Source organism: Cervus canadensis, chromosome 15 (genome assembly GCF_019320065.1).
Source record: "Cervus canadensis isolate Bull #8, Minnesota chromosome 15, ASM1932006v1, whole genome shotgun sequence".
NCBI lineage: Eukaryota > Metazoa > Chordata > Mammalia > Artiodactyla > Cervidae > Cervus > Cervus canadensis.
In genome coordinates, this window is record NC_057400.1 from 70,450,581 (window position 1) to 70,474,170 (window position 23,590).

The 23,590-nt window shown below is 37.6% G+C and overlaps 1 protein-coding gene across 5 annotated transcripts in view; it reads left to right on the forward strand.

Moving 5' to 3' along the window:
- HERC2 (HECT and RLD domain containing E3 ubiquitin protein ligase 2) overlaps positions 1 to 23,590 on the forward strand; it is a 240,063-nt gene that overhangs the window by 138,431 nt on the left and 78,042 nt on the right. For all 5 annotated transcript variants that reach the window (XM_043488204.1, XM_043488205.1, XM_043488207.1 and 2 more), the window contains 8 exons: positions 261 to 429; positions 528 to 653; positions 2,148 to 2,256; positions 2,374 to 2,513; positions 10,878 to 11,068; positions 11,658 to 11,763; positions 11,858 to 11,949; positions 21,061 to 21,236. In XM_043488204.1, coding sequence (XP_043344139.1) covers positions 261 to 429; positions 528 to 653; positions 2,148 to 2,256; positions 2,374 to 2,513; positions 10,878 to 11,068; positions 11,658 to 11,763; positions 11,858 to 11,949; positions 21,061 to 21,236 — 1,109 coding nt within the window. The remainder of the gene's footprint in view (positions 1 to 260; positions 430 to 527; positions 654 to 2,147; positions 2,257 to 2,373; positions 2,514 to 10,877; positions 11,069 to 11,657; positions 11,764 to 11,857; positions 11,950 to 21,060; positions 21,237 to 23,590) is intronic.

Genomic DNA, 23,590 nt, shown 5'->3' on the forward strand with positions numbered 1-23,590 from the left:
GTTATTCTTTTGAGGGAGCCCGTTAATCTTTGATAGCTCCCTTGCTTTAGGGCACAAATTGATCCAAATTCATCTTGTATATTTCCTGCCCCAAACATCAAGCCAGGCAGTTTTCTTAAGAGTCCTGGTACCATTTTGTGTAAAATGATATTGAGAGCATACTGGGTGCTAGAGGGGATTCTTTCTTAGGACTAGAATAGTGCTTCTTTATAATTGATCGTTTCACCTAATATTGGACTGTATTTTTAACTTAATTTTAGGTGGGAATGATGGTTAGATGCTGTCGAACATATGAAGAGGTGTGTGAAGGAGATGTGGGCAAAGTCATCAAATTGGATAGGGATGGATTACATGACCTCAATGTGCAGTGTGATTGGCAGCAGAAAGGAGGCACTTACTGGGTTAGGTATATTCATGTGGAACTTATAGGTGAGAACATTCTTTATTAAGTTCTTTTGACTTTCTTAATTAGATTCAGAGTTGCTGAATGAATGCTAATTATATTTCTTTTTTATTGGAATCTCTAGGCTATCCTCCACCAAGTTCTCCTTCTCACATCAAAATTGGTGATAAAGTTCGTGTCAAAGCCTCGGTCACAACACCGAAGTACAAGTGGGGATCTGTGACTCATCAAAGTGTGGGGGTTGTGAAAGGTAGTACTGCCTCGGCAAGGAAACTCCCAAGTGTTTAGCTTTTCATCAACTAACGTAAACTCTTTTTTTTTTCCATTCAAGGGCAGGAAAAACAAGCCTTATGATTTATACGTAGTATTCTTTTGCTTTTCAGTACTCTGTAGAGCTGCAGCACACCTGTTATTGGACAGTCAGGTGCATTAACTCGTTGCAGCATGGGAGAGTGCATATCCTGGCAATGGGATGTCTTCATAAGTGGTGCAACAAAGACTGATGGAGTTTGCATTTGGTATTTTGGGGAGGGTTCAGGAAATTGGGGTAATTCTCAGAATGGATATCTTAATAAATACTGTTTGGAAGAGATAATGGACTCATGATGAGAGTATGTCTGGCAAGGAAGCAGTTGTTTATACTAATCAGGTTGGGCTTGTGGTTTGGATTAGATTGAACGTGACCGGATATGTTAAAAGAGTGGCTTTGTTTTTACCTCAGTCTGTTGCAGTCTCAGTGTGGCCTTGTGCTGGGGTTTTTTGAAGTTGTTCTGTCAATCCTGCCAAATGGCTAGCTCCCTCAGTGTTTTTCTCTCTCTTTTAATAAATTTAAGAAATGGCTTTGTGCAAATGATAGAAGTCAGCACCTGGAAACACAAAATTTTCCTCACTTTATGTTTAATGTGATATTCTTGAGATTTCAAATCAAACATGGCACACTTTAAATGGTATACGTATCCATTTTAACAGTTGCATGAGAAATGATTAAGTGTTTGTGTGGTTTTATCTTTAAATTTGCTTTCAGTGCCATTTTTCTTTGTTTAGTCTTCCTTGATCCTTGTAGGAAAAACTCTTACTGTATAGCTTAGATTAAAAATGGCCACAATGGTGGTACCTTCCCAGGGGACCAGGGGTATTAGTGTTTCTTAAGTTTACATAAGAACAGTGTAGCTTATTTAACAAAGTAGCTTATTTAACATTTTACTTTAACAGTTTTCAGTTTTGTTTAACAGTTTCTTAAGTGATTTTTCAAAGCTTTACAAATCAAAGCAAAGATAAATTTAAAGAATAACTTGATTTAGAAGTTAATATTTAGAGTAGATTTCACTAAAGGGCAGTAGATATATTATTAATGTAATTTTTATTCCCTAAGATACTGAATGGAGTTTTTGCTTGCTGTAATTAAATGAACCTTCTTATTGTAGCAAATTTCAAACATAGACAAAAATAGAGACTATAGTATAAAGAACTGCTGTGTACTCATCACCTGGCTTCAGCAGTTGACAACTCCTGGCTAAAGTTGTTCATCCATGATCCTCTCCCTCCATTGTTTTGAAGCTAATTCCCAATTGACATCATGTGTTAGTTCATACAAAAGTGTCTTAGCATGCCTCTCTAAAAGAGAAGTACTCTGTAAAACAAAAATAACTATAATACAATATCACATAGCCAGGTATAGATTTAATTTTAATTTTAGGTTTTTGTTGGTGACAGAGATGTTTCAAACAATTTCTGTTTGTCCTAGCTTTCAGTGCCAATGGAAAAGATGTTATTGTCGACTTTCCTCAGCAGTCTCACTGGACTGGGCTGTTATCAGAAATGGAGCTGGTACCTAGTATTCACCCTGGTGTTACGTGAGTTTTTACTTTTATATTGCTAGATTTGTTTGGGAGGAATGGTTTTCTTTGGAATTAAGTTTGATAGATGACCTAATGTTTTCCCTATCAACTAAATGGCTATTTTAAAAATAGGTGTGATGGCTGTCAGATGTTTCCTATCAATGGATCTAGATTCAAATGCAGAAACTGTGATGACTTTGATTTTTGTGAAGCTTGCTTCAAAACCAGAAAACACAACACCAGGCATACATTTGGCAGAATAAATGAACCAGGTATAGTAGACTGGTTATCTTCTCTTTCATCAGACTGTTATTAATGAGAAAATTATTGTGGATATTTAATGTTGCTCTTTAAAGTTCATATTGGTGAGCACTAAACTGTGTACACAGTGAGACAGGAAAGATGGTCCTGCCCACTTGATGAATTGCTGATTTTTTTTTTTCAAACAGTGAGTGGTCCATGGAACTAGAATAACAGTGTTGTTTGCTTGTATTTCCATAAAGAAGAGTAAATGGACTCAAGAAACTAATAAATGTTTTGTTGGATAGGATGTGGAATTGGGTAGATGTATTTGTATGTCTTTTAGTGTGTGTGTGTATATATATATGTATATATATATTATTATGGTAAAATATTTGCAACATAAAATTTGCCATTTTAATCACTTTTCAGTGTATAATTAACAGAATATTGCACGCTGTCAACACTCAGTATTTTTAAGACTTTTTCACCATTTCAATATAGGAGTGTACCAATTAAGCAATAATGCCCATTCTTCCCTCCCTGGAGACCTCTTATCCACTTTCTGTCTCTGAATTAGACAACTCTAGGTACCTCATTTATAAGTGTAACCACACAAAATTTGTTTTTGTGTATCTGACTTATTTCACCTTAGATTATGTTTCTAGGGTTCATCCATGTTACATAGCGTGTATCAGAACTTAATTTCATTTTATGACTAATAGTCCATTGTATGTATATATCACAATTTACTTATCAAGTCTTCTATTAATGGATATTTGGGTGGTTTGTACCTTTCAGCTGTTGTGAACAGTGTTGCTATGAACACTGATGTACAAATGTGTCCCTATTTGAAAACTAGGAGTAGAATTGCACGGCCATTCTGTAGTTCTTTGTTTTTAAGGAACCATCAAAATGTTTTCCAAAGTGACTGTAGCATTTTACGTTCCTGCCAGCAGTGTATGAGGATACTGGTTTTTCCATATGCTCACCATTTTATTTTCTTCTTTTTTGAATTACAGCCATGCTGATGGTGAGAAGTAGTTATCTCATTGTGATTTTGATTTTTGAGTTTCCCTAGTGATAAATGTCACTGAGCCTCTTTTCATGTGCTTTTTGCTATTTATATATCTTTGGCAAAGGGGTGTGTCAATTCAGTTTCAAAACTTTTGATGTTAGTTTGTAGGAATTCTTTATATATTGTGGGCATCAAATCAGATATGTGATTTGCAAATATTCTACCCTGTTCTGTTGGTTTTCTTTTCTTTTTTTTTTTTTTTTTGAGCAACCATTTGTAACTTAAAAGCTTTCATGCGACTAGAAACAAATCCAGTTACACAGTTACAGATGCAGAGAGCAAACTGCAAAAACAAAACAATCAGAATTATTGTAATTAAGACAGTTTTCCACCATGGGGAACTAGTTAACTTCTCCCAAAGTGAGGCGATTGAGGCTTCAGGAGTATCCATGGCCCCCATCATCTTGTTCATGTGTTTAGTAAAATGAGTAACATTAGTGCTCGTATCAGGTATCTATGTGCAGCATTGGGTATGAATGATGGCACAAGTTCCTCCTTGTGCAGCTGTCAGAATATCTAAAGCCAATCTGTTTTGTAAAACCACCTTTCTAATCTGTGCTTGTTCAGCATTAAGAGCTGAAATAGCTTTTTGAGAATCTTGTAATGCCTGTTGAGTAAAATTAGTCAAAGCATCTACTCGTAGCATAACATCTGTAGTTCCCAAAGAGGGGACAAACACTGCAGCCAAATAATCATACCGGTGAAATACAGAACTTGTCCACCAACTTTTAAGGTGGGGTAAATTAGCAGGCTTTTCTGGAAGCTCTGAAAATATAAAGCCGTGGGTAAAGGCTAGACCCAGGGCGCATCTCCCTATCCAGCCAGGGGGAAGCCAAGCCCATAGGTAAGAGCCACATATCCAATAATTCTCTTTGGAGCAAGCCAGCGTGACTGAGATATCCAGTCCCAATTAGTGCCTGGCCAGACAAAGGTAGATCCTGAACTGGGGTTGGAAAACACTGGAATGATTACGTTACATATTTCCTGAGGCAAAAATCCCAATTGTTTCCAATCATTGTAATTAACTTGTTGGCTAACTTTGGGGGATGGCTCTGTTTGTTCCCAGCATATAGGGGCAGTAGATATTAGATGTCCTTTTTCAGGAGTTAGCCATATAACCTTATCCCATACTTGATAAACGTCAGGTAAAAAACCATCAGATCTAGACCTATTTGTCTTATGTGCAGCAAAATAGTCATTAAACTGAGACAGTGTATAATCAAAATTAAAAGTTACGTTATGTCCAAAGTTAAGGTACAAAGTATTGCACCAGTCCATTCTAGGGTTGTTAGATGTCATCAGAGGAAGAAAAGGCATCACATGTGATTGTTGTCGAAGGTATTCGCAGACCTGGAGAAAGTCTTTTCCTTGAAGTGGAGATGTCCACCACGGGAAGCCTTTCACTGATGAAGAGGGGAGTGCTCCGCAGACCCAGCAGTTAGGCCGATTGTGGAATGCAGCATAGGAGTGAGCCCAGGACAGGAAGGCATTGTCTTGAGGATCAAACGGCAGACTCAGGATTTCTGGAGTCAGCAGAAGTAGGCTCACATAGATTATCAGGCCCATTTAAGAGACCCTCCAACTGGCCACCGTTTGCCGTCCTCCAGTGGGTACCGCAGCCATGCAGTATCACATAGGAAGACCAGGTGTGTCTTCTTTAAGCCCTGGGGATCAAATCTATCCCAGTTTTCCAGGATACAGTTCAACGGAGTGAGGCTGGAATGGTTAGGACCCATCTTGTCCTGAAGGATCCCGGACGAGGCCCCAAGATGAAAGGTTGTTGCTGAACGATGAGATGCGGGATTCTTGGCCTCCGGAGGAGATGAATTCAATCCAGGGCCAGAGACAGGCTGGATCGCTCAGAGCTTTTGTGTAATAAAGTTTTATTAAAGTATAAAGGAGATAGAGAAAGCTTCTGACATAGGCATCAGAAGGGGGCAAAAGAGTACCCCCTGTTGGTTTTCTTTTCACTCTCTTGATAGGATTCTGTGATAAAAGTTGTACCTTTTAATGAATTTTAATTTATTGTTTCTTTTGTTTGCCTGTGCATTTGATGTCATACTTATTTCTGGGTCAACTTCAGAAATCACTGCTAAAGCCAGAGTTCTGAAAGTCAGTCCCTGTGTTTTTAAGAGGTTTATAGGTTGAACCACTTTGAGTTATTTTCTGTACATAGTATAATATGTAATTTCATCCTTTTAAGTATGTATTTAAGTATGTATTAAGGCTGTATTTCAAATCCTGAAAGATGATGCTGTGAAAGTGCTGCACTCAATATGCCAGCAAATTTGGAAAACTCAGCAGTGGCCACAGGACTGGAAAAGGTCAGTTTTCATTCCAATCCTAAAGAAAGGCAATGCCTTTCTCAATGCTCAAAATTCTCCTAGCCAGGCTTCAGCAATACGTGAACCGTGAACTTCCAGATGTTCAAGCTGGTTTTAGAAAAGGCAGAGGACCAGAGATCAAATTGCCGACATCCACTGGATCATCGAAAAAGCAAGAGAGTTCCAGAAAAACATCTATTTCTGCTTTATTGACTATGCCAAAGCCTTTGGTTGTGTGGATCACAATAAACTGTGGAAATTTCTGAAAGAGATGGCAATACCAGACCACCTGACCTGCCCCTTGAGAAACCTGTATACAGGTCAGGAAGCAACAGTTAGAACTGGACATGGAACAACAGACTGGTTCCAAATAGGAAAAGGAGTACGTCAAGGCTGTATATTGTCACCCTGCTTATTTAACTTATATGCAGAGGACATCATGAGAAACGCTGGGCTGGAAGAAGCACAAGCTGGAATCAAGATTGCCGGGAGAAATATCAATAACCTCAGATATGCAGATGACACCACCTTTATGGCAGAGAGTGAAGAGGAACTAAAAAGCCTCTTGATGAAAGTGAAAGAGGAGAGTGAACAAGTTGGCTCAAAGCTCAGCATTCAGAAAACTAAGATCATAGCATCCGGTCCCATCACTTCATGGGAAATAGATGGGGAAACAGGGGCTGACTTTATTTTTTGGGACTCCAAAATCACTGCAGATGGTGATTGCAGCCATGAAATTAAAAGGCGCTTACTCCTTGGAAGGAAAGTTATGACCAACCTAGACAGCATATTAAAAAGCAGAGACATTACTTTGTCAACAATGGTCTGTCTAGTCAAGGCTATGGTTTTTCCAGTGGTCATGTATGGATGTGAGAGTTGGACTGTGAAGAAAGCTGAGCGCCGAAGAATTGATGCTTTTGAACTGTGGTGTTGGAGAAGACTCTTGAGAGTCCCTTGGACTGCAAGGAGATCCAACCAGTCCATCCTAAAGGAAATCAGTCCTGGGTGTTTATTGGAAGGACTGATGCTGAAGCTGAAACTCCAATACTTTGGCCACCTCATGCGAAGAGTTTACTCGTTGGAAAAGACCCTGATGCTGGGAGGGATTGGGGGCAGGAAGTGAAGGGGACAACAGAGGATGAGATGGCTGGATGGCATCACTGACTTGATGGACATGGGTTTGGGTGGACTCTGGGAATTGGTGATGGACAGGGAGGCCTGGCGTGCTGCGATTCATGGGGTCGCAAAGAGTCGGATATGACTGAGGGACTGAACTGAACTGAAGTATGTGTATCCTGTTTTCCCAAAACTATTTGTTGAGAAGACTGTCTTTTCACTATTGAATGGTCTTGGCACCCTTTCTGAAAATCAGTTGACCATAGATGTGAGAGTTTTTTCCTGGGTTCTCTAGTCTACTCTGTTGGTCCTTGTCAGGGCTAACTTTTCTTGTTTTTGTTTTTTGTTTTTTTGATCATCGTGCCATGGGTTTATAAATTTTATTAGGCTTTTCAAAGAACTAACTTTTGACTTTGAATTCGTGTCTCTCAGATCTTTATCATTTCTTTTTCCTATAAAATTTAGGTTTAGGTTGATTTCCCCCCTCCCCTCTGAATGCTTAGTTCATTAATTCCTCACTTTTATCTTTTATGATATTTGAACTTAAAATTTTTAATTTATGTTTAAGCATAAGCTGTATCTTATAATACTGATAGGTAGTAATATTTCTTTTTTTTAAATTTTTTTTTTATTTATTTTTTTTTAGTAATATTTCATGATCATTTAAAAATATCCTTAAAATTCCATTGGAATTATTTTCTTTTATTCATTGATTTTAAGCTTCAAAGATGTCAGCATTTTCTACCTGTATCTTTTTACTAGTTTCTGCTTTGCATTCAGATGTGTATCCTGATTAATCTTTGACATTTTGGGGGAAACTTTTGTTTAGTCATAGGACTTGGCATTTCCTGGGAGTTTACACATGTTTTATGCCTGTCTGAAAAAATGTCTTTTGCGGTTCTGTGCTGAAGTTAGTGTTTGCTCAGTGTATCTTTTTGTAGCCTTTTGCCCTCAGTCTTTCTGTAATCTTGTTGGCAGTTTTTTAAAAAATTCCAATGTGATGGTATTTGTCTCTTATTTTGATCATTTAGGTATTTATTTATGTTTAAGGCAGTTGCTGAAACATATATTTGTAAATTAATCAGCTTTTCAGTGCTTTTTTGTTGTTGCTGTCCCGTCTGTCTTCTGTTCCCTTTTTTTTTCCCGTTCCATCTTCCTTTGGACTTATAAATTTTGTGTTATTTAGCCAACCACCCTACCCCCCACCACCCTGCATCAACACATGCTCACTGGCTTAGAAGTTAAACATTTTTGGTGTATATTCATGTACTATAAAAGTAGTGTATATTATATACATTTTTGGTATTAGTAGTTGCTAAAGATATTATGATCTTTTTTGTCTTATAAACCTAATCATTATTTAGTATTTTTATCCTCCTCCTAAGCAGTGCAAGGATCTGAGGTTCCTTTAACTTAATTAACCATCATTCTGATTTAAATTACCATGTTTTTATTACTGTGTTTAAAAATTTCACACATATACATCTTAAACAATATAAGACATAGGATTGTTATTTTTTGTGGTTGGTGTTTGTTGAATTTTTTTTCACGTACTTAATATTTGTTGTTGTTTAGTCACTAAGTTGTATCCAACTCTTTGCAACCCCATGAACCGCAGTTTTTCTCTATTCCTTTCTGTATGTTTCATTTTTCATCTGTCATTATTTTTGTCCTGCCTGAAGAATAGCCCTTAATATTTTATTTACTTTATCTCTATGATTATGAACTCTGTTTTTGTGTGTCTTTATTTCTTCTTTATTTAAAAAAAATATTTTTGCTGGGACTTTTAGCACTTTAAAAATACTATTCCATTGTAATTAGGTTTATATTATTTCAGCTGAAGTCAGTTTAGTTATTATTCCCTTAAAGCTAATTTATTCTTTGTATTTCCCCTTAATCTGCTTTTGAGATACTCTTGTTTTTATCTTACACAAATCTTACATATGCATATATATATATTTCTTTGTATTTATCTTTCTTGCAGTTAGTAATGCTTTTAATTAATTAATTTTCCAACTTTTTTGAGCTATAATTGACTTATGACATTGTATCAGTATAAAGTGTTCAGTGAGATGATTTGGTACACATATATTGCAAAATGATTACTGCAGCAAGGTTGGTTAACACATCTATCACTTCACATAACTACCCTTTTTTGGTGTGTGTGGTAAAAAAATGTAAGGTTTATTTTTCCAACTTTCAAAGTAGGGCTTTTAAAATCTGTGCTTTGATATCTTTTGTTCGTTTTGGACAATTTCCCGTCATCCAGTATTTTTTCTAATGTTAATCTATGCCCTCTTTTCTTTTCCTTCTTTTTTGAGACTCTTCTTTCTGATAAGACAGATCTTATTTCTGTTTGTTAAATTTTTCACATCATTTATGTTTTCTAAACTTTTGCTCTTGAGTTCTTCATTCTAGATAATTTTTGCTAGTTCTCTTTTCATATGAGTCTAGTCTGCTGGTAAACCTATTCATTGAGTTGTTTATTTTAATTGCCATATTAAACAGTTCTAATCTTTTTAAAAATAATTTTAAATTCTCTGATGAAATATTCAGCATCTTATCTTTTCAAACATACTAAGTATAGTTATTATAAAATTTGTACTTTATAATTCTATCTGGGTCCTCTATGAGGACAATAGTTCTCTATTGTCTGTCATTTGTCATAGGTTTGTAGTCATGTTTTCTTGTCTCCTCATTTTCCATCATGTACTGGACATTATGGTAACAAAAGTTACTTCTTGAATCAATTTGACGCCTCAGATGCTACCTTTCTCCAGAGATTGAGGGAGAGAGGGTTGATCTTCTAAGTAATTGGTGCATGTGTATGTGCTAAGTCAAGTCAGTTGAGTCAGACGTTTTTGCAACCCTGTTGACGTAGTCTGCCAGGGTCCTCTGTCCATGGGATTCTCCAGGCAAGAATACTGGTGGGGGTTGCCATGCCCTCCTCGGGGGTCAGGGGGTCTTCCTGACACCCAGGGATTGAACCCCTCTCTCGTATCTCCTTTGTCGGCAGCCAGGTTCTTTACTACTAGTGCCATTTGGGAATCCTAGGTAATTGGCGTAAGTAAATATTGACGTCTGGGCTCACCTCAGTCCAGTTTCATTGACTGAGATGATTTCATGCAGAGCTGCAGTCTGGAAACAGATAGCCTTGCAGAGTTGACGCTTCTCTTCCTCTGTGGCTCTTCCCGTTGAGAGCCGAGCCCAGGGTGTGAGCTTTTCTTTGCGTCTCTTCTTTCCTGATGGGCTGTGCTGTGCGTCCTGTTTAAGGCTCCCGCTAGAAACTGACAAATACCACTGGGGAAAAGTGTATTTTGATCCACAGGGCAGCTCGTTCTGACACTTTTCATCTTAGCCTTCCTCTGATTCTGGTCCCACAATTCTTTATCAGCTTGTTTACTCTGATATTTTCAAGATTTATTCATCTTTAAATGTTTTGTCTGCCTCTTCTACTTGTCCTCAATGGAAGAGCTAGATCAATTTCCAGATTTGCCATTTATGGAAGTAGAAACTCTTCAAGTTTGTTTTTGTTGCATTTATGAAAACTTTTTTAAAGAATGTCTTCTGTAAGCACAGTTACTGAACTTCATACCCCACTTATATATATCCTTCTATCTGGAGATATGTCACTGTTGTTACTTGAGGGAGTCAAGTGGAATAAATCATAGCATTATATGAACTTCATGTCATAAATTGGGATGAAATACCTTGGCTACGTTTTTTGAAGCCGTTTAAGTATTATGTAATAGCTCCTTCTAATTTGGAAACTTACTGTTTTCTTGAAGTAAGGAACTCAACTATGCAATATTCTTTATTTCTTGGTTGTGAAGTTTCTGTTCTACAAGTATTAACACTGTTTGGCCATCATTAAATAGGACAGTCTGCAATATTTTGTGGCCGTTCTGGAAAACAGCTGAAACGCTGTCACAGCAGTCAGCCAGGAATGCTGCTGGATAGCTGGGCCCGGATGGTGAAGAGTCTGAACGTGTCGTCCTCTGTGAACCAAGCTTCTCGTCTTATTGATGGCAGTGAGCCCTGCTGGCAGTCCTCTGGTTCACAAGGAAAGGTAGTCGGCCGTGGGGGCGCGTCCAGAGACACTTCTGTTTAGATGTGTGATGTCTTAGAGTTTGAACACAAACTTTGAAAATCCTATGAAGGTATACTGGGATGTCACCTGTCAGTACTCATTTTATATTTTAGTTCATAATTATTTTAAAGGTACAGAGTGATATGCCATCTAGTTTTCATTGTCAGAGATTTTAAAAAATATAAGTGATAGATTTTATCTAACTGATGGAGAGTTTAATAGGGCTGTGTTTCGTTTTACTGCCCCACATAAAATGTATGAGTTCAGATTCTGCTTCTTGTTAGAAGATTTTCTAATATACCCTAATAAATATATGTTTATCTTTATATGTTATTTTAATTGCACTTATATGTGGGTGTGCCTCATCCAGCCATGAAGGTTAGGCTTGGAGAACGGTGCTTTTCCTCTGCTTTGATTCTAATGTTTTCTGTGACCCACCCATTGATGGATATTAGTGGACCACCTTAGGTCAAAAGGCCATAAACGCATCATTTCTGGGGCATAGAGGGAGGCTTTCTTCTATTAAACAAGTAATGGAGTAGAATACGTGTTTCTTTCTCTTTTAAAGCATTGGATTCGTTTGGAGATTTTCCCAGATGTTCTTGTTCATAGATTAAAAATGATTGTAGATCCTGCTGACAGTAGCTACATGCCTTCCCTCGTGGTCGTGTCAGGTAACTGAGTTACTTTACTCAGAAAGTATCTTCTATTATATAACGAAAACTCCTTTGTCTGATTCCTTTATGCCCCTGCCCCTTTATTTCCTAGGTGGAAATTCACTAAATAACCTAATTGAATTAAAGACAATCAACATCAACCCCACTGACACCACAGTGTCTCTTCTGAATGACTGCACAGAGGTGAGTAGATTAGATAGTGTTCCTCTTTTTAAAGGTATAATTATATAAATTTTTTATTGATATATAGTTCATTTATAGTGTTTTCAGTTGCTAAGTGATTCAGTTCTACATACGTGTGTGTGTGGAAAAGTTGCTCAGTTGTGTTCGACTCTTTGTGACCCCATGGACTTCTCCATGGCCAGAATACTGGAGTGGGTAGCCTTTCCCTTCTCCAGGGGATCGTCCCAACCCAGGAATCGAACCCAGGCCTCCCGCATTGCAGGCAGATTCTTTACCGGCTGAGCAGCAAGGGAAGCTCAAGAATACTGTGTGTATACATTATATATATATATAGTGTGTGTGTGTGTGTGTTCTTTTTCAAATTCTTTTCCATTAAAGATTCTTACAAGATATTGAATACGGTTCCCTGTGCTATGCAGTAGGTTCTTACTGTTTTTGTATTTTATATATAGTAATGTTGTTCACTTGCCAAGCTGTGTCCAACTCTTTACGACCCCATGGACTGCAGCATGCCAGGCCTCCCTGTCCCTCACCATCTCTCGGAGCTTTCCCAAGTTCATGTTCATTGAATTAGTGATGCCATCCCACCATCTCATCCTTCCTCTTTTGCCCTCTTCTCTTTGTGCCTGTACAGTAATACATAGAGATTAATCCCAAACTCCTAACCCCTGTCCCCCACCCTTGTCCCCTTTTGTAATCATGAATTTGTTTTCTGAGTGTATTTCTGTTTTGTAAGTAAGTTCATTTGTATCATTTTGTTAGATTTCACAGATAAATGATTTCATATGATATTTGCCTTTTTCTGTCTGACTTACTTAATATGAAATCTCTGTGTTCATCCATGGTACTGCAAATGGTATTATTTCATTCTTCTTTTTTTCAATGGCAGAGTAATAGTTCATTGTATATAGGTACCACATATTTTTTATCTTTCTGTTGATGAGAATTTAGGTTGCCTCCATGTTTTAGCCATTGTAACTAGTGCTGCTATGAACATTGAGGTGTATATATCTTTAGAATTAGAGTTCTGTTCAGATATATGCTTAGCAGTGGGATTGCTGGATCATATGACAACTTTATTTTTGGTTTTCTAAGGAACCTCTGTACTGCTCTCCTTGGTGACTGTACCAATTTACATTCCTACCAACTGTGCAGGAGGGATCCCTTTTCTCCACACCCTCTTCTGCATTTATTTTTATTTTTTTTTTCCTGCATTTATTATTTGTAGACTTTTTGATGATGTCCATTGTGACTGTTAATGAAGTAATACATCATTATAGTTTTCTTTTGCATTCGTCTAATAATTGATCATCTTTTCATGTGCCTGTTGGCCATCTGTACGTCTTATTTGGAGAAATGTCTGTTTAGGTCTTCTGCCAATTTTTTGATTTGGTTGTTCATGACCTACTTTGTATATTTTGGAGATTAATCCTTTGTCAGTTGCTTTGTTTGCAGTTGTTTTCTTCATTCATTTCATCTTGTTTATAGTTTCCTTTGCTGTGCAAAAGCTTTAAGTTTAATTAGGTTCCATTTGTTTATTGTTGTTCCTATTTCCATAACTCTGGAAGGTGGGTCAAAGAGGATCTTGCTGCTACTTATGTCAAAGAGTATTCTGCCTATTTTTTCCTGTAAGAGTTTTATAGTATCTGGTCTTCCATTTAGGTCTTTAATCCATTTTGAGTTTATTTTTGTGTATAGTATTAGGGAGTGTTCTAATTTCTTTCATTTACATATAACTGTCTAGCTTTCCCAACACCATTTATTGAAGAAACCATCTTTTCCCCATTGTATGGTCTTGCCTCATTTGTTGTAGATTGATTGACTATAGATGTATGTGTTTATTTCTGGGCTTTCATTCTGTTGATCTATATTTCTGATTTTGTGCCATTTCCATACTGTTTTGATGACTGTAGCTTTGTAGTATAGCCTGAAGTCAGGAGCCTGATTTTCTCGAGCTCTATATTTCTTTCTCAAAGAGCGTTTGGCTTTTGGGGGTACTTTGTGTCTCCATACAAATTAAAAAATTTTTTTCTTCTTGTTCTGTGAAAAATGCCACTGATAACTTGATAGGAATTGCATTGAATCTATAAATTGCCTGGGATAGTATAGTCATTTTCATAATATCAGTTCTTCCAATCCAAGGACAAAGTCTATCCTTCCATGTGTTTGTATTGTTTTCTTTTTCCTTCATTAGTGTCTAAAATTTTTGAAATGCAAGTTTTTTGCCTCCTTAGGTAGGTTTAGTCCTAGTTATTTTATACTTTTTGTTGTGATGATTAAGGGGATTGTTTCCTTAATTTCTCTTTCTGATCTTTCATTGTTAGTGTATAGAAATGCAACAGATTTTTGTGTATTAATTTTGTATTCTGCAAATTTACTGAATTCATTGATAAGCTCTAGGTAGTTTTCTGGTAGCATCTTTGGATACATGTAGTCCATTTACACAGAGAAGGCAATGGCAACCCACCCCCGTACTCTTGCCTGGAAAATCCCATGGACGGAGGAGCCTGGTGGGCTGCAATTCCCGGGGTCATGAAGAGTCGGACACGACTGAACGACTTCACTTTCACTTTTCACTTTCATGCATTGGAGAAGGAAATGGCAACCCACTCCAGTGTTCTTGGCCTGGAGAATCCCAGGGACGGAGGAGCCTGGTGGGCTGCCGTCTATGGGGTCACACAGAGTCAGACACGACTGAAGCGACTTAGCAGCAGCAGCAGCAGTCCATTTATATTTAGCGTGTTTATCCATATGTATGTTTATATTGTCATTTTGCTGTTTTGAGTTTGTTTTCATAGGTCTTTTTTTCTCCCTTTCTCCTTTGTTCTCTTCTCTTGTAACTTGACTACCTTTAGTGTAAGTTTGCATTTCATTTCCTTTTTTGTGTGTATTTCTATTATAGATTTTTGTGTTCTGGTTAATGTGAGTTTTTTGTACAAGAGTCTAGTTATGTATGTGCTTGTTTTAAGTTGCTTATCTCTTAATTTTAAATACATTTTAGATACCGTGCATTTGTACTCTACTCCCCTTATGGTCATTGTTTTTCAATTTATGCCTCACATCTAATTATTTTGTATAATCCTTAAACACTTAATGTGGGATTTTTACTACTTTTGTCTTTTAATTTCCCTACTGGCTTTATGTATGGATGATTTCCTGTCTTGTTTCTAGTTGTGACCTTTTCTTTTCCACCTAGAGAAGTTCCTTTAGAGTTTGTCATAAAGCTTGTTTGGCGTTTCTGAGTTCTTAAAAAATGTTTACTTGTCTGTAAAGCTTTTGTTTTCGCCATCAAATTTCAGTGAGAGCTTTTGTTAGGTATTCTTGGGTGTAGGTTTTTCTTTTTCATCATTTCAAGTATGTTATGTCAGTCTCTTCTGGTCTGCAGAGTTTTTTCCTCAAAAAAAAAAAAAAAATCCGATAATAGCATTTTGGAGATCGCTTGTATGTTATTTTTTACTTTTCCTCTGTTAGTTTTAATATTCTCTCTTTTTGTTCATTTTTTTTTTCATTTAGTTTACAATATGTCCTCACATATTCCTCTGTAGGTTAATCCTTTATGGGACTCTCTGCACCTCCTGGACTTGGTTGACTTTTTCCTTTCTCAAGTTAGGGAAGTTTTCAGCTATTATCTCCTCAAATATTTTATCAAACATTTTTTCTCTTCTTCTTGGACCTTTATGATGTGACTGTTTGCTTGATATTGCCCTAAAGATCTCTTAAACTGCCCTTATTTCTTTTTGTTCTTTTTTTCTGTTTGGTGGTGGTGATTTACACTATTCTGTCTTCCAGCTCATGAATCCATTCTTCTGTCAGATTTAGTTTACTATTCATTCCTTCTAATGTATTGTTCATTTCACTTATTTATTAATTGTGTGGTTCTGTATATTTTCTATTTTTTTTTTAAAACGTTTCTAATTTCTCTCTCAGTGTATCCATGCTCCTCCTGAGTTCTTTGATCATCTTTACCATAATTACTCTGAACTGTTTCCCTGGTAGATTGCCTGAGAATCTGCCACATCACTTTGTTTTCTTTCTGATGTTTTATCCTGCTCCTTCATCTGAAGCATATTCTGTTGTTTGAGTTTGTCAAAATTGCTTCTTGTGTTTTTGTGAATGTGGTGAAAGTGAAAGTGAAGTTGCTCAGTCGAGTCCGACTCTTTTTGCGACCCGTGGACTGTAGCCCACCAGGCTCCTCCATCCATGGGATTCTCCAGGCAAGAATACTGGAGTGGGTTGCCATTTCCTTCTCCAGGGGTTCTTCCCAACCCAGGGATTGAACCCAGGTCTCCCGCATTGCAGGCAGACGCTTTAACCTCTGAGCCACCAGGGAAGCCCATTTGTTCTGTTTCTCGACCTTGGAGAAGTGGCCCTCTGTAAGAGACGTCCTGTACAGTCCAGCAGTGCACCTCCTTTTCATCACCCAAGGAAGGGCCAGGGGCCTGCTGGTCTCAGGATAGGACCTGGTCTGCATTTACAGACTTGATGTGCTGGCTGCAGGATTAATAGTTTTCTTGTTTCTGGTGGGTATTGTTATTGTTCATTCACTAAGTTGTTTCCAATTCTTTGTGACCCCGTGAACTGCAGCACCCCAGACTTTCCTGTCCTTTACTGTCTCCCGGAATTTGCTTAAACTCATGTCCATTGAATCAGTGATGCCATCCAACCATCTGATTCTCTGTTAATGCCTTCTCCTCCTGCCTTCAATCTTTCCCAGCATCAGGGTCTTTTCCAGTGAGTTGGCTCTTCACATCAGGTGGCCAAAGTATTTGAGCTTCAGCAGCAGTCCTTCCAGTGTATATCAGGGTTGATTTCCTTTAGGATTGACTGGTTTGATCTCCTTGTACTCCAAGAGACTCTAAAGAGTGTTGTCTGGCACCACAATTTGCAAGCGTCAGTTCTTGGGTGTTCAGCCTTCTTTGTGGTCCAATTCTCACATCCATACATTACTACTGGAAAAACCGTAGCTTTGACTCTGTGGACCAAAATGATATCTCTGCTTTTTAATATGCTGGCTAGGTTTGTCATAGCTTTTCTTCCAAGAAGCAAGTGTCTTTTAATTTTGTGGCTGCAGTCACCATCTGCAGTGATTTTGGAGCACTGTCTGCAGTGAAATAAAATCTGTCACTGTTTCCATTTTGTCCCCGTCTATTTGCGATGATGTGATGGGACTGGAGGCCATGATCCTTGTTTTTTGAATGTTGAGTTTTAAGCCAGCTTTTTCACTCTCCTCTTTCACCCTCATCAAGAGGCTCTTTAACTCCTCTTTGGTTTCTGCCATTAGAGTGGTATCATCTGCATATCTGAAGTTGTTGGTATTTTTTAGATAGGTGAAATTCCTGGTGGGAGGGGCTGGTGCCTATCCTCTGGTAGGTGAAGTTGGGTCTTGATCCTCTGGTGGGCAGGGCCTTGTCTAGAGTCAGTTGAAGTTGATGGGTAGGGCCGTGTCCCCACCTTGTTTGTTGTTTGGGCTGAGGCCTTGCAGCACTGGAGTCTAAAGTCTGGTGTTTGAAGCCGGGTCTTGGTGTCAGGGTGTTATCCTCCATGATAGCTCATGCAGCTGAATATTTCCCCAGTATATCTGCCACCATTGTATACACCCACAAGCGGGGCCACAGCCACCCCCTGCCTCCCCTTTGAGGAGACCCTCTAAGACCAGCAGGTAGATGTGGCCCCAGCACCTATCAGATTACTGCTTTTGCTCTTGGTCCCGGCACACGTGAGGTTTTGCAGCCACCCTTTATGAGTGAGGATGTTCTTAAGGTTCCTCTTCCCTGTGCCCGACCCGCAGGCTCGGGAGAGTAACATGAGAAAAACTCTTGAATATAATTGTTCTCCAGTTTGTGGGTCGCCAACCCTGGAGGGTATGGGGTTTGATTATATCATGAGTTCACGCCGTCTACCATTCTTGTTGTGGTCCATCTTCAGAGGACCTTTCCTGGTGGTTTCAGTCTGGCAGTGATAGTTCTTTTGCAGATGGTTGTGATTTTGTTGTGCTTGTGAGAAGAGACGAGCTAAGGATTCTTCTGCTCTGCCATCTTGACCATTTTGATAGTATTCCTTTGATGGTTTGCAAATGTCAAGAGAGGTTCCTTTTCTCATCATCTCTATAATAACATTGAGCCCATTTTCTCCCCTTGATTAAATAATTTTATTTATTTTAAAATTTGACGTGTACAACTTGAATTTGTTGCTTACCAGATCAGCTTGAAAAGAAGACAAAACAAATTCCTTCCTCACTGTCTTTGGTTAAAAGCAGGTAAAAAGCTCTAGGCAAAAGTCATTGCCATACACCTTGGGCTTCTTTGGGCATCTAGCATCATGTTATTTCCATTAAATATGTATTAGTAAGCAGTGGTTCTTTTTAACCATATATATGACACTGAAATTGTTTTTTTTGTTTTTATACCTTTAATTTGGTAATAAGGACATTTTCAAAATGAATCCAAGTTAATTTTATCTCTTAAAAATTCTGAAAGAATCAGTGAAGGTTCTTTTAAATAGAACATATTATAGATTAGTGTCACTGCCACATAAATCTTTCAGTAAATCTACACTATTTTAGTAAATTATATATATTTAAAAATGCAAATTAAGGCAGTTTTTTTTTTTTACTACCTATAAGTACGTTGTCTCATGAGAACTTATTTAATTGGTATGATAGTGGATAAAGATGTCAAATATTTGACTTTCTATTCATCTAAAGTTCATCATAAGTGAGTTTATTTTTAAATTATTAAGTGCTGTTTGTCAGTCATTGCTTTATTATTTTGGTATTCCCACAAAGGGCTTCTCAAGAAGCTCAGATGGTAGAGAATCTCCCTGCTGTGTGGGAGACCAGGGTTCAATCCTTATGTCAGGAGGATCTCCGGGAGAAGGGAATGGCAACATACTCCATTATTCTTCCCTGGAGAATTCCATAGACAGAGGAGCCTGGTGGGCTATAGTCCATGAGTCACAAAGACACAACTGAGCAACTAACACACATGCCCACATCAGGACAGACAAGTTTCACGAGGTCGTACTGTGTTACATCAAAGAACCTGATACACAGCCAGTCATAGATTAATTTTTTTTAAGGGTGGAAAGTTGGTAACTTGTGTCTAGAGACTATGGGACCATACTAGCACTGCCCCCCAGGTCCAAGAGTTGATTATTTGGCCTTTGTGTACACTGGAAGATTTTTTTTTTGTTGTTTATTTTCTTCCAGTCTTCAATGAATAAAATTGTAGAACACCATTCATTCATGAATGTCATTAAACTATTTTGTGGAATAACGTGTAATTAACAGTTACTATCAATGGTGGTAATAATAAAGTGGCCAATGATGAAAAAGTAATATATTATTAAGTTTTTTTGAGAAAAGATAATGCATTTAGTGCCTTTTATTATAATAACTTATTTCTGGGTAATGGAAAATGCAGTTTGTCTTATGTTTGAATTATGCTACTGAATATTTTGTTTTAATTTTGCTTTGTATTTAATTTGCTTTGTACTTTATATTTGTAAGTAGATCAATAACCAAGGATTAATTAACATCTGAGATTTATTCATAAAAGATATATTGACTTTTAACAAATTTTCAGTTGAAAACAATTTATTATGTATTATTTGATGAGCACGAAATAGCTTATATCACATATATGAGAAATATTAAGCATTGTGAGTACTCAGAAAATTCATGGCCCAGTCTCCACCCATCCAACCAACTTACAAAGTAGAGCATTATCATTCCTAAAGCTACTGAACTCTCTAGCACTGCCTTTCCTCTAAAATGGCTTGTTAACAGAATTTTCCTAACATAACCGAAAATAGAAAGTATACTGAATCCTCCATGAACCTACCACCCAGTTTTAATGATTATCAACATTTTTGCCAGTCATTTCACTAACTCTCTTCCTGTGTTACACCCCATTTTTTTTTGAGTGTTTTAAAGCAAGTTCTAGCCATGGCATTATTTCAGTAGTGAGTACTTCAATTATTAATTTCTGACAAGGACTTTAAAAATGTAACCACAATGCCATCACACCTAAAATTTTGTCCTTAATATGATACAAAATCCAGTCAATGTTTAAATTTTCCAAATTATCCCATAAATGTTCTTTGCATTTGCTTTCTATGATTCGTGAGTCAGACAGTGTCTGCCTTTGGCACTGCATTAAAATTTTAACCCTTTTGTTTTTTCCTTGCTAAAGAAAGAAACTCTCTTTTTTTTTCCTGTAAAATTTTTCATTTCTCTATTTGTTTCTTTTATTCAAACTGTTCTTCCTGTGACATCATAGATATTATAGATCCTAAGGTTTGGTTAGATCCCCCTGAAGCAGTCAGTCTTTGTTCAGTGAAATACAGGGGCAGAGGAATAAACTACATTTAGAAATGCCATGTATGGGATCTGGGGCGTACCGCAGGACAGAAAGCCAACAGTAAAATAACGAATGGCAAAGACGTAACAGAGTTTGACCTTCATTTGAACATGTCCAGAATAGAAAGGTGTTTCCAAGACAGATAGAAAATTTGATCACTGGTAGCACTTAGATGACATAAGATTATTGTTTTAGCTATCATAAGAGTACTGTGGATGTATTTTTTAAATGCTGATATTTCGCTGATACCTACTGAAGTTTTGAAACAACACATTGTCAGGAATTTTCTTATGATAATCCCTACATGAACAAAATCAATCATACATTGATAATTGTTGATCTAGTTGGTGGGGTTATGAGGTCTGTGTATAGTTTTTTCTAATTTGTATGTAATCAGTTTTTTTTTTTGAAATGTTTTATTTTATATTGAAGTGTAGCTGCTTAACAATGTTATGATAGTTTCAGGTAAGTAGCAGAGTGACTTAGCCATACACATAATGTATCCATTCTCCCTCAAATTCCCCCGCTATCCAGGCTACCACATAACATTGATCTGTGTTCTCTGTGCTATACAGTAGGTCCTTTGGTTATGTTTTAAATATAGCAGTGTGTGCATGTTGATCTCAGATTCTCTGTACTTGAAGCGTTATGAAGGCTTGCGACTTGCCGCGTACTGCGTGTCTCATGTGTCCTTCTCTCTAGTAAAGTGTTTGGCTCTGAGAGCTCTGCAGCTTGCTGTGTTTGTGTCTAGTATCACAGGTATATTGAAATTGCGATAAAGCAGTGCAGAAGCTCAGGAATTGATTGTAAAATCCATGGTCTCATCCTGCTGGGACGGATACGTGCAGAGGAGGAAGATTTGGCTGCAGTTCCTTTCTTAGCTTCAGATAATGAAGAAGAAGAAGATGAAAAAGGCAACAGTGGGAGGTGAGAGCTGTTTGCTTATGCCCACACTCTCACTTTCAAAAGCCAATATTTAATTAGAGTGTATCTCATAATGAGAATACAGTAGGATTATTGTACTACAGTCTATATGTATTATATAGTCTATATGTATTATATAGACTATATGTATTATATTATTGCTCATAGGACTATTTGGTAAATATTAGTTAAGTTTTCTGAAATTGTAATTTAATTTAATTTTAGGAAAAATTTACTATGGAAACACTGTATTTAGAAAAATTTGTTTAAAAGGAAAAATAAAAATGTTTAATTTTCTGCCTCAAATATCACTGTTAATATTTTGGTGTATATTCTTATAGTTTTCTTCTTTATTTGTCCCCAGTTTTGTTTTCCTGTGGAGATAGTATGTGGTAGTATATATTTTAAAGCCTTTTTGTTAAGTATTTTATTGTTAACATGTAAATTGAAAGTTTTCATTATAATAGAATATACATAAGACTTACCATTTTAACCAGTTGTTAAGTGTATTGTTAAGTGGCATTAAATACATTTATATTATTTGGCAGCTAGGAGCAGCAACCATTTTTAGAATATATGTATCCTTTGTCTTCTGTTGTATAGTTTTTTAATTGACTCAGTCTATTTATGATTTATATTTATATTTATTGACTATGCCAAAGCCTTTGACTTTGTGGATCACAATAAACTGTGGAAAATTCTGAAAGAGATGGGAATACCAGACCACCTGACCTGCCTCTTGAGAAACCTGTATACAGGTCAGGAAGCAACAGTTAGAACTGGACGTGGAACAACAGACTGGTTCCAAATAGGAAAAGGAGTATGTCAAGGCTGTATATTGTCACCCTGCTTATTTAACTTATATGCAGAGTACATCATGAGAAACACTGGGCTGAATAAAGCCCGCGCTGGAATCAAGATTGCTGGGAGAAATGTCAATAACCTCAGATATGCAGATGACACCACCTTTATGGCAGAAAGGGAAGAAGAACTAAAGAGCCTCTTGATGAAAGTGAAAGAGGAGACTGAAATGGTTGGTTTAAAGCTCAACATTCAGAAAACTAAGGTCATGGCATCTGGTCCCATCACTTTATGGCAAATAGATGGGGAAATAGTGGAAACAGTGTCAGACTTTATTTTTGGGGGCTTCAAAATTACTGCAGATGGTGATTGCAGCCATGAAATTAAAAGACACTTACTCCTTGGAAGGAAAGTTATGACCAACTTAGACAGCATATTAAAAAGCAGAGACATTACTTTGTTAACAAAGGTCCGTCTGGTCAAGGCTATGGTTTTTCCAGTGGTCACGTATGGATGTGAGAGTTGGACTATAAAGAAAGCTGAGCACCGAAGAATTGATACTTTTGAACTGTGGTGTTGGAGAAGACTCTTAAGGGCCCCTTGGACTGCAAGGAGATCCAACCAGTCCATCCTAAAGGAGATCAGTCCTGGGTGTTCATTGGAAGGACTGATGTTGAAGCTGAAACTCCAGTACTTTGGCCACCTGATGCAAAGAGCTGACTCATTTGAAAAGACCCTGATGCTGGGAAAGATTGGGGGCAGGAGGAGAAGGGGATGACAGAGGATGAGATGGCTGGATGGCATTACTGACTTGATGGACATGGGTTTGGGTAAACTCCGGGAGTTGGTGATGGACAGGGAGGCCTGGTGTGCTGCGGTTCATGGGGTCGCAAAGAGTTGGACACGACTGAGCGACTGAGTGACTGAGCTAAGCTGAACTGAACTGAATTATGATGTACAACAAATTGGAAGTAACAATATTCATTTTTCTTAAGTTTTAACAGTATAGTTAACACTGATATACAACAAATTGGAAGTAACAATATCCATTTTTAAGTTTTTTTTAATAGTATAGTTAACACCTAACTCATGGACATCACTTGCTGGTTTTGCCGTTATACTTATTTTTTATTATTTCTTTCAATTTTATTTTCATTTTATTTTGAAGAATTTGTGGGCTCTGTTGCTCAAACTTTTAACCTGTTGAGGGCAGGTCAGAAGATAGAATGAGTGAGGTGGCAGGAGCCAGCTGCCTGTGCTTCAGGAACCCTGGGTTTTGGGGCAGGCCTCCCCTGGTAGAATGGAGGTTGGGACTTCCAGCACAGCTGACCAGCGCAGTGGACAGAGGGTGTAGAGGAAGAAAATTGCACTTTGCCTTGGGACATGTGCTTGTGTTAGAGCACGTCGAGGGTCATATGACTTTATCCATTTTATTATTTCTTTTGGGAAAAAATATGACCGAACAGAGGTCTGGATTTAGGGACACGGCCACAGTGCCAGTCCTGGTGGTGATTCTTAGAGCCATTTAACCAGCATTCTTTCCCGTTACATCTATA